At 37.3% G+C, this 11,740-nt stretch overlaps 1 protein-coding gene across 1 annotated transcript; it reads right to left on the bottom strand.

Moving 5' to 3' along the window:
- Positions 1–7,380: 7,380 nt before the first annotated feature.
- LOC100619814 (60S ribosomal protein L37a-like) lies at positions 7,381–7,673 on the bottom strand. Its single transcript, XM_016429699.1, has one exon. It carries the CDS (start codon positions 7,648–7,650, stop codon positions 7,381–7,383), a length of 270 nt encoding a protein of 89 aa, XP_016285185.1. The 5' UTR covers positions 7,651–7,673.
- Positions 7,674–11,740: the final 4,067 nt, after the last annotated feature.

Genomic DNA, 11,740 nt, shown 5'->3' with positions numbered 1-11,740 from the left:
TTTCAGTATCCCAAACAATTCTTTAAGACTCTAAGTTGAATGATGGTTATGTATTTGAATGGATAGAAAGTTTCTTCAACAAACAGAGGTCTCTATACTGATGAAATTACAGATCTAGACTATCCCAACAGCCCCTCCCAAACTCAACAAAGCAAGGAGCATTCAGTAAGTGTATACTATATGCAAGATACTTTGTGCTGAGGATATTTTTTTAAGTGAAAAACAAAAGTATCTGTTCTCAAAGGAAATAACATGCAAACAGCTATACCCAAACAAGAAGATATTTGGAGGGTAAATTGGAGATAATCAACAGAGGGAAGGCATTAGCATTAAGAGGGATTAGGAAAGGCTTCTTGAAGAAGGTGGAGTTTTAGCTGGGACTTGGAGGAAGTCAGGTGGTGGAGATGAGGAGGGAGAACCCTCTAGGTATAGGGGACAGCCAGGGAAAACACTAAGAGCATGTCTTATGGGGATGATAGCAAAGAAGCCAATGCCATTGGATCACTGGGTATGTGGAAAGAAGGAAGGTATAAAAAGGATAGAAAAGTAGATAGACTGCTAGTCCAGAATAAGCAAGCCAAATTTGTACTCAAGTTGACTAAACAAGCATGCTGCCTGTTTATATTGGATTGTGCTATTATGGGACTGGAAACAAGTCTGTTTGAATGACCAACATCAGACTCTCTTTCAAAAGTTTTATTGTAGGGATGAAAGATCATACATCTAGCACTGGAATGGACCCCTTTATCTCACAAATAAAGACCCTGAGACACAGAGAAGTTGTTACTTGTTTGAGAGGATCATGCAGGTAATGGGTATCAGAAGTAGGAACTGAATCCACCACTTCCTGGTCCAGAGCCAAAATTATTTCTGTTGTGCTTTTCGCTGTTCAGTCATTTCAGTCATGCCCAATTCTTTGTGATCCCATTTGGAGTTTTCTTGGCTAAGATATTGGTGTGACTTGCCATTTCCTTCTCCAGCTTATTTTATAAATGAGGTAACTGAGGCAAACAGAGTCAAGTGATTTGCCCAGAGTCAGACAACTACTAAGTGTTTGAGGCTGGATTTGAACTTGGGTTCTCCTGACTCTAGGTCTAGTACTCTTTCCTCCATTTCACTGTGCTACATAGCTTCAATATCTTTGCTCATTTCAGTATCTCTATAATAGTTCAATACTTAAAGAATCATTATTTCATCAGTGTGGGACTTCTTCCCATACTTCAGCCTCCCTCTGTCTCAGCAAAGGGTAGTTGTAATGATGAAATCAAATAGTATTTGTAAAGTACTTAGCATAGTACCTGCAACCTAACAGGTGCTTAATAAATACTCATTCCCTCAAAAACATCCCTACACATACATCCTTTCTGGATTGCTGTTGCTAAACACAAAATCATGGTCTTGTGGTGAGGGACCTTCTGGCCAGTCATGAAGAGAGCACTGGGTTTGCTTATCTAGAAAGGCTGCAGACCTCTGTAAAGGTTGAGAACATGAGAACCAGGATAACATGATTGCCTACTTTGAGAAGTAGTGAATTCTCCCTTATGGGAAGGAGTCAAGCAAAGAAAGGGTGCCTTCTTGTTAGGGATGCTGTAGAAAAGAACCTTATTTCTCATTTGGACTAAAGGCATCATGGATCAGGACAAAGAACACTCTATAATCAGAGGACTGAGATTCAAATCCCACACCCAGAACTTAATATTTATATGTCCTTGGACAGATTGATTCAGTTTGAACCTAAACCTGTGCCTTAGTTTCTTCCTGCCCTGTAAAATAAGGGGATTTCAACTTAAAATCTCTAAAGTTTTCCCAAGCTCTAGATCTATGACTTCAGGGATACTACATGATGGAAAGGGTTAAAGTAAAAATTCTGTATTCTTGAATAATTCTTTGTCCCCTGGTTATAGATGACAGCAAATGCTATCCCAAAGTCATCTGGCTCTTTAAATACTCCAAGCCAAATTGAAAGCGTTCTAAGGAAAACAGCCCTTGTTTACAGTGAAAATACTTTGAGATTGTCTGGTTCCACTAATAATGAAAAGGGGATTGAAAGTTCCATGATCAGAGAGATGTGTTGTAATAGCTGTATGTTTATGAATATGTTAGAGCTGAGAATGCACTCCAGAAACACATGCAATGGACACTGGTCTCACTGGCTAGCCTAGGAGAGAAAAACCTAATTTTGAGGCATTGTGAGTATGGAAAGGAAATCAGTCACCTTACCCCTCGGCCTGGCATTCTCCCTTTTCTATGATTACACTTGGCTGTAGAGACACTCTGATTGTAGACTGGACTTTTTACCTTTGCCACATGAGTTGTGAAGTTGTACAGTGTCCAGAGAATGAGAGTGTCCCTTTATTCCCTAGGAATGTGGTCTAGACCAAAGATCAGTAACCTACCTACCACTCTGAGCCAGGCTATGGCCTGTGCATTGACTTATTTTTGTTAATCAGCAAATACGTATTAACACAAATAAAACATTTCCCCTGGATCTCCAGCCTAGAAATCTTCTGCTTCCCTCACCACCATCATTCCATGCCCAAAGCACAGAGTTGCTCTCCACTCTTTGGACCTGGCCTCCATTTAGCAAAGCACTCTCCCTTAGAACTTCCTGTTGCCCATTCTGTCTCTCCATCCTCCTTCTGCTCTCTTCTTTCCAATACCTCATTCATATAAGATTAGGTTCCTTTCAGTCTCAAAAGGCAATACCAATTCATGGGTCTCATATGCTCTTTGTACTAACAGAATCATAGATCACTAAATGTTAGAGCTGGCAAGGACCTTAGCGATCACTGATCCTATAACCTCATCTTACAGAATGAGGCCAAAGTAGGTCTTACTTAAGGAAGGAGGCCACCACACAGCTGTTTCCCATTCAGGAAATGCTAAAGGCAACAAGGAGCTGTCCACAGCTGAAGCTCATTCAGTACAAAAATAATAAACATTAGAAAGGTAATAAACTAATGAACAAAATTAACTAATAAAAATGTAAAAACTAGTGTAAACATAGGGCTGACCTCTTCAAAATCTTTCTCAAGAAGCTTTGATGACTTCCCCAGGACAAAATGCAGAGACTCCCTTGTTTGGCTTTCAAAGTCCCCCACAATCTGGCTCTAACTTATCTTTCCAGATTTACTCTTATGTCCCTTATATAGTCTTAGTTTTAGACAATCTGGCCTATTTTCTATTCTCTGTATATTCCCTCCAGCTTCTATTACTTTGTAGGATGTGACACCTCCCTGGTATATTCTCCCTTTTCATTTTTTTTTATAACCCTTACCTTCTGTCTTGGAGTCAATACTGTGTAGTGGGTAAGTGGTAAGGGCTAGGCAATGGGGGTCAAGTGACTTGCCCAGGGTCACACAGCTGGGAAGTGTCTGAAGCCAGATTTGAACCGTCTCTAGGCCTGGCTCTCAATCCACTGAGCTACCCAACTGCTCCTTCCCTTTTCATTTCTAACTTTGTGAAATCCTTAACTATTTCAAAGCTCAGCTCAGGTACCACGTGCTATACAAGGTCTTTCCTGATTCCCCAGTTGTTGGTATATGCCCTTCTTCCTTCCTTCTGCACTTCCTTCACTACTAAATTATATATATTTAACTGTACACATGTATTTCTAACAAAAATTTCCATAATTCATTCCCTTCTTGAGGAAATGAATTATGGAATTTTTAGTTTTTGTCACTATATCCTCAGCACCTAGCATGTGCCCAGCACAAAGTAGGTGCTTAATAAATGGTTATTGAATGGAATAGAATAAAGAGGAAGTGGTACAAAAAATCCCTGTGGCATTATTTTAGATAAAAAGATGATAAACAGTCAATGTATAATTATACTCGATGCAGATACAAATATACATTTGTATATATCACCTAGACCTGTGAGGTGATCAGTGTAGGGAACACCCAATGTAGAAATTGCTTCTATTTGGGCATAGATCAGCAATTCTTCTTCAAGTTAGTTTTAGAGAGTTGCCTGGTAAGGCTGACATGCCCATGACCACAAAGGTAGTATGTGTCAGAGGTGAAACAATCCCAGGTTTTTCTGACACCTGGTCAGCTTTCTATGTATAATAGCAGTGTTGCTTCTCATACTGTCCTCTCTTAAGTACATGATCATCACTTGGTAAATACATGTGAAATGAATGAGGAGGCACTTCAAGCTGTTTGGGCATAATTTTTTGGAGTTTTTTTTTTCCTAGCAAGACAAAGAAAGAAAATAAGTATGAAAAGAGATGTATCTTTCCATGGAATATATATATATATATATATATATATATATATATATATGGCATATTATGGAAACATGGTTATACTTCTTCATCTTTGTTCTCACCTTGCTACTAGTCACTAGTGAAGCATCAAGCTCCATCTGGTTCCCTGTTTTGTTTTGTTTTGTTTTTTTCTGGAGCAACATCCTTTTCAGATAACTTCAAAAGTGACTAAAGAAAGTGGATATGTTTCTGGTCCATTTGGGGATGGGTGTAAAGACAGTTCGGGGCAAAGAGAGAGAAAACATGGACCCAAATATCATTAGAACCAGGACTCATCATTCCTCTCTACCTCAGGTTCTTCATCTTCAGATATCCAATTTATGTTTCACTTTCTCAACAAGCACTGCATTAGAATGGATGTTTCTAAAACATTCTAGATGCCTCAAGTGGACAGAAGTGCCAAGTACTATTTTTGTTAAGTTGACATTTATCCCAAGGGCAATTGTGATTTTGTTTGAACAAAGTTATGTCACACCTTTCTCAAAGTTGAGAAAAACTTTAACCAGAAACTAGGCAGACTGAGAAAGTTTTTTTTCCTTTATGACAATAGAACTCCATCCCTATAGAGCCCAGCAGAGAGTAACATTACATGAGATGGCTGAGTTATAGTAACCTGAAGAAACAGAACATGAGAACTGTGGGTAACATTTTCAATTTTATTAATATTTCTACTTGACCACCCGCAAAAGCAATCTTCCTATAAATGTTACAAAGTTCTCTAATTTCTTTCTTTGAAATGTCTCTAGAATTATTTTCTTCTTTTTTTCCTCCCTAAATATCACAGTAATAACAATGCTGAACTTAAAGTTAGGAAGACATGAATTCAAATCCTGCCTCAGATACTTACCGAGTGATCTTAGGCAAGTCACTTAACTTCTGTCTCCCTCAGTCTCCTCATCTGTAAATCTGTAAAAAAAAATCTGTAAAATCAATATAATGAATGATAGCCCCCACCTCTCCAAATAACCTTTAAGACCAAATGAGATAAGATGTGAAGTGCTTTATAAACCATAAAGTACTGTATAAACACTAGCTATTATTGTTTCATCTATTTTCTCATGCTAGTTTAAGTCTATATCTTTTCACTACAGTGGAAGGTTTTTTGTTTTTGTTTTTGTTGGGGGTTTTTTGTAGTCCTTTTAAGTTCAAGGAAGGGAATCTATTCAATTCTATTCAGTAAACTTTTTTTAAGTGCTTAGTGTATTTATGAATATTCTGAACTAAAACACAGGTTTTAGATAAAACCTAGTATTGTCTTTCATGAAGCTTGATGTATGGTAAAGGAATAGTACACTATATAATATACTATTATTGTATGCTAATAGATTCCCATAGTAGTCTGGAGTGCGACACAAGTTGTTACCTCCACAGAAAGTGCACATGCTTTAGGAAATCATTGCTATACAAATATTGCTCCAGTTTACAGCTAATGTTTTCTCTGGAGACTGAGAACCATAAAACAAATAGCAACTCTTTTATTTAGCATATAGCAATATAAATAAAAAGCAAAGAAGATAAGAGAAAATTCCCTGCATATAAAACAGAATACTATCTCCATCAGAAAAGCAAAATAACTAAGAAGAGAAAATTCTCCTACTATGTAACAGGACATAATCTCCATCAGATTTCTCTAACATTAGAGGGTGGGAGAACTCCTGGATTATGCATAATTTCAAGGCTTTGTCCCAACTTAAACATCTCTTACAGTTCTGTTTCCCAAAAATGAACTATCCCTCACTGCTGCTATATTTATCTACACAGCTGCTACTTAATGCTTTTTAAAAATTTAGAATAACTGGTTTTAAACTGTTATTTAAAATAACTTATTTAATGCTAAGTTAATATTAATTTAATCACAGAATTATTGCCATCTATTGGAGCCTTTTTTAGCTACTAAGACTTCTTCAAGGAAGTATCTTTACTCAAGGAGAGTATTATTATTCTTTTGTGAAACTATCTGAAGTCCAAGGCTAATCAGTACATTTCATCACTTTCGTTAGTCAGGCCTACAGCTATGCTAGTCAGCACCTAAAAGAACCACTCAGATCAAAACCTTTCTTTCTCTGTAAAGTTATTCCCTGCTTGATACTGATGTTGGGGTAAATTTGCTTACTTCTTTCATGACTTTGACAGCTAATACTAAAGCAATGGAAATCACTTTGGGCCTTCAAGAAACTTCAAGAAAGAAGTCAGAAATGTTGAACTTTTGCCCTGTATACCTGCAGTTATACCCAAGTCACTATGCTTTTTTTGTACATGATAAATGCATTAGGGAGCTAAAAATAAGGTACAAGGAAAGGTCAGTTCAAATCATGGGGATCATGTCTTCTAGGGAGAAATGGTGTATGTAAGTTGAGCTTTATGGTAATAGGTGGAAATTCAAATGGCAGAGAGAGAAGAGAAGATATTACAGGCATAAGGAACCAGAGAAATGAAGGCATTGAGTAAGGAAGGCATGTTCAGTAACAGAGGATAGTCCAATTTGGTTGAAACCTAGAAATAATGCCAGTAACTCGAATCAAGCTTGGAAAGGTAGTAGAGTGATGCCAGACTTTGGAAATTCAAAAATGCCAGACATAAATGTTTGAATTTTACTTTAATAGGTAACAAAAAGCCCAGAGGATTTTTAAGACTGGATCTAGGCACAGAATTTTACTTTTGCCCTTCAATACTTTTGTTTACAAGCCTGTGTGTTTTTGCCACAACAGAATTACTGGGCATCTCTCATGTATTAGTTCTATTCTTGGCTCTAGAAAGGCAGGATAATGTAAAGGAAAGAATGGTGGCTCTGGAGTCATAGAATCTCAGGTTTGACATTTAATACTAGATAAACAACAGCATTATTACTAATGAGGACTTATCAGTCATTCACCAAACATGCTGAAAAAGCCTACCCAGTACAAGATTGCATGTATATTTGGAAAAGTTACACAAAGACAAAAGATAGAGTTTCTTTTTTAACTCCCCCTAATTCTGGATGTTCTAAAATCCCAAACCACACTTTGGGACTCACCTGTATTTTTTTTAAGAACCAAAGTGATTGTTATTACATAAATCAACCCAATTATTAATGGACTTTTGGGCTACAGAAATTTGTTAAGTAAAAGCTTTTACTTGTCTTTCAATTCCTTCAATCTTCTGATGGCAGATTTGACTGTGACTGCAGAGGTGGTATTATAGGTCCATGCACCACCAGCTACTGTTTTCATACATGATTCACAATGCCAGATAGCCACAGCATGTCTCTTCATTTTGGTCTTGCCACAGAAGGAGCAGTTATACTTGGTTTGCTGGCTAATTTCAATTTTCTTCACCATTTTTCTGAGGGATGCACCATAACATGTTCCATATTTACCAACAATTCCCCCTTCTTGGTACATTTTGCCATGTTGCCAGCTGCAGGTCCAGGACTCGGAGAGGGAACTCGCCTGTATTTTTGTTCCTATGTATGAATAATTATTAATCTAAAATTTAAAAATAATAGCTAGCATTTATATAATGCTTGCAAATTTGCAAAAATCAACATATATTTTATCCATTTAAAATCAGAAACTGCTTGTACTTGCAAAATTTATAGTTTGATAAATAAAAGTGTCCATCAAGAGATACAATGTGTCATAGGATTTACAAGGTTAGGGTTAGGGTTAGAAAGATAACATTCCTAGATAATTTGATAAGCTTTTATGGAGGGAGTAGAATCTGATAAAGTGTACTAACTATCCAGGTTTAGATGCACAAGGAAATAAGACTGGCACAAGAGGAGGCACAAGTGGGCAGCATGAACTGAAATAGCAAGCATGGTCCATATTCCAGGAGATGAGCAAAGGTAGGAGTTAAAAGTCAACAAAGTTCAAAAAGGAGCACTAATGAACAGAATTATAAATTCTTATCCTAAGGCAAAGTTTCCTTCCCTGTTTTTAGAATCCCTGATGGTTATATGTGACTCTGGGTCTACAGGTTCCTTCCCCTGCCCCAAACCCTTACCTTCTGTCTTAGAATCAATACTGTGTATTGGTTCCAAGGTAGAAGAGTGGTAAGGGCTAGGCAATGGGAGTTAAGTGACTTGTCCAGGATCACATAACTGGGAAGTGTCTGAGGTCAGATTTTAACCCAGGACCTCTCTTCTCTAGGTTTGGCTCTTTATCCAATGTGCTCCCTCACTGCTCCTAGTTTATTGCCTCTTACAACATTAAATGAATAGAATAGAAATAGATAATCCATAATACTGTGTGCTTAAATTTTTTCTTAATGTAGTTTCTTCAACTTTAGTCAATAGTTCCTATTTTCAATGTTTCAAAGAGGATAAATAATATATTTGCTACAGTTGTCATTTAATATTTCATTTGAGAAATTGTGGCTTCATTTTGTGTTTCCAAACCTTTCAAGACCAGAATACACAGCAATAATGATGGCTAGCATTTATGTAAATACTTTTAGGTTTGCAAAACACTAGACATTAAGCTTTCTCATCCACTATCAGAACACAGACTGCAATTCTACTTGACATCCTATTTTCTCTATTATAGGAAGAGGTTTAAGGGGAAGAAAATGATGAAGAGATCAGACTTTGCTCTTCCTAAGTTGAGCAACATGAAAAGACCATAGTTAAATATAATGAGAAAATTACAAATTGCTCTTTCTTGATAGATCTGCTTTAGCCATGATGTGATGGGCATGATGATTATCAATTTGCCAGTGGAAATATATTGAGAACTTTCATGCTCAATTATCCTTTGTCAGTACCGTAGTAGTCGACTTTGAGTCATTTGGGACAGAATTAGGAGCAAGGATATAAATTCTCCCTCTTTACATTCAGTATAATAGGTCTCAGGAAAGATAGTCCCCAAAGGACCTCCCTCTTCTCTTCTCTTCTCTTCTCTTCTCTTCTCTTCTCTTCTCTTCTCTTCTCTTCTCTTCTCTTCTCTTCTCTTCTCTTCTCTTCTCTTCTCTTCTCTTCTCTTCTCTTCTCTTCTCTTCTCTTCTCTTCTTTTCTCTTCTCTTATCTCTTTTTTTCCCTAATCCTCAGATGCCTTCTGCCACTCTCTTTTCCTTCACTCCTGTCTGATGTGACACAGTGGACTTATTCCATCCCATTTCTTCCAATGGTTTTACCCTTCTGTTATCCTCATTATTTCTATGTATTTTCCATCTTTCTCTCGCTACTGGTTCATGTCCTACTGCTTACAAACATGTCTGTGTCTCCCCTATCCTGAAAAAAACCCCGCACTTGGCCCTTCTATTTTCCTATATGTCTCTTCTGCCCTTTGCTAAATTCTACATGTAATTTCACTTTCTTGTCTCACTATGGTACTAGCTCCTTACTTTACGACTTCCAGCCTTATCTTTGTACTGAAACTTCTTTATCCAAAGTTACTCATGATCTCTTAGTTGCCAAATCCAATGGCTCTTTCTCAATCTTCATTCTCCTTGGGGTCTTATTGAGTATGTAAGTTCTAAGAAGTGAGGACTTTGGGTAGTAAAAGTTTTGCAGACCAGTAAAAGCTGGTTATAGATCTAATAGTTGGAAAACACTGCACAAGTTGGTCTGAATTTTCACAAACGCTTTTTGACACATAAAATAACAGGCTTTAAGAATTTAGCTTTGATGAGTTAAAAAAACAAAGAAAAGCAGCAGAATTAATTTTCACTTGGGCAGAGGTGTATGTGTCTGTGTCTATGTGTGTATCTTGCTTCTCTCTAATTAGATCTACCAATTGAATGGTTTTTTAAAAATGATATTAGATGTTTCTTATTCATTTGGATAGGATCCAACCAAAAGAGTGCAATAGGGTCCAGACTTGGAATTCTACCAGTGGAGGGGACTTTTTCTATAAATGCAAGTCAGCACTTCTAAACCTTAGTCTTACAGAGTTACCTGGCACACCTGAGTTCCCATAGAAAGGTTAAATGATTTGCCCAAGGTCATACAATCATGACATGTCAGAAACTGGGTGTGAACTTTGAAGCCTTTCCGACTCCAAGTCTTGCTCTCTAGCTCCTGTACTACAATAATTCTCCTTGCCTACCTGAAAATGGAATAATATCTGCACATACACACACACACACACATATATATACATATATATATATATATGTATATACACACATAACAATCTAGAACTGGAAGGACCTTTAGAAATGATTTAATCTGGGGGCAGCTGGTTGAGTCAGTGGATTGAGAACCAGGCCTAGAGACAGGGGTCCTCAGTTCAAATCTGGCCTCAGACATTTCCTAGCTGTGTGACCTTGGGCAAGTCATTTAACCTCACTTTCTAGCCCTTACCACTCTTCTGCCTTGGAATCAATACACAGTATTGATTCTAAGGTGGAAGGTAAGGGTTAGAAAAAAGAAATAAATGATTTAACCCAAACTTCTCATTTTAGAAATAGTTGACAAGATACAAAGACCCAGAGAGATTCAAAAATTTGCCCAAGACCATACTGGTCATCAATAAATGTCACTGGGAGGTTGGTAACTGACAGCTTGGCCTGTTTCTTTTGTGCAACAGACATGTATCTTCCTTTTAAGCCTCCCAATTATTTATAAATGTGCTATTTTCTTGATGATTTATGAGTCCTTTCCCTATGATTCACTCATCTCATAAAGGGGGTGGATGATAAGAGGCCCTCTAAGTAGAAGTAATGAGAAAGATGTCCTTTCAAGAGAGATATTAGCATTATTCATGATAATTTCACTAGCGAAACAATTTCACTGTTAACCAGAGCTAGAGAAAAATAATTTTTTCTAATTGTTCAGTCTCACAGACTCTGCAGCTTATTTGGCTCATTTATAAACATCCCTTGTCACTTGAAATTTATTTCAGATTAGTTTAAAACTGGAACTTAAATGAGGAGGTTAGGGGAATAAAAATCCTGCTGGTTGATAAATCATAGAAAATAGCTCAGATGGTTACAGTTATTAAAGATTTTACATAAGTAATATCATTTGATCATCACAAAAGTCCTGTGATATGGATAATCGAAATATTATCACACCCATTTGATAGCTGAGGAAACTGAGATTCCCACGGTGACCCAGCTAGCTTGTAATTAGCAGAATCAGGACTCAAAGCAGAATTAAAAGTCTAGCACTCTTACCAGGGGCCAATTTAATAAACATCTCTAAATATTTAAAGATTTAGAGAGAGGCCTGTAATTTGGCATGTCAGCAACTAGCTGAGATTCCTGGGCAAAACTACTCATATAGTTCCTACTGCGCAGGCTTCCTGAGTCTGGAAAGGGAATCAGTCACTGTTCCACAGGTCTGGTTCTCTTCCACTCTCCTCAAATAGACTTGGCTTTAGAGACAAAACTCTGCTATGTAGATTGCCCTTTTTTCTTTTGCCATGTGAATTGTGATGATGTGAAGCACAGAGAATGAGAGTGACCCTCTGATCCCCTTGGATATGGTCTAAGCCAAACATCAATAACTTGGCTAGCACTTTTTGCCAAATTAAGTAAATTGGACTG

Source organism: Monodelphis domestica, chromosome 2, assembly GCF_027887165.1.
Source record: "Monodelphis domestica isolate mMonDom1 chromosome 2, mMonDom1.pri, whole genome shotgun sequence".
NCBI classification, from domain to species: Eukaryota; Metazoa; Chordata; class Mammalia; order Didelphimorphia; family Didelphidae; genus Monodelphis; species Monodelphis domestica.
This window is presented reverse-complemented; position numbering and strand designations above follow the sequence as displayed.

Excerpts from the sequence above, each read along its gene's own strand:
- LOC100619814 (XM_016429699.1), bottom strand. The coding sequence starts at position 7,650 with ATGTACCAAGAAGGGGGAATTGTTGGTAAATATGGAACATGTTATGGT.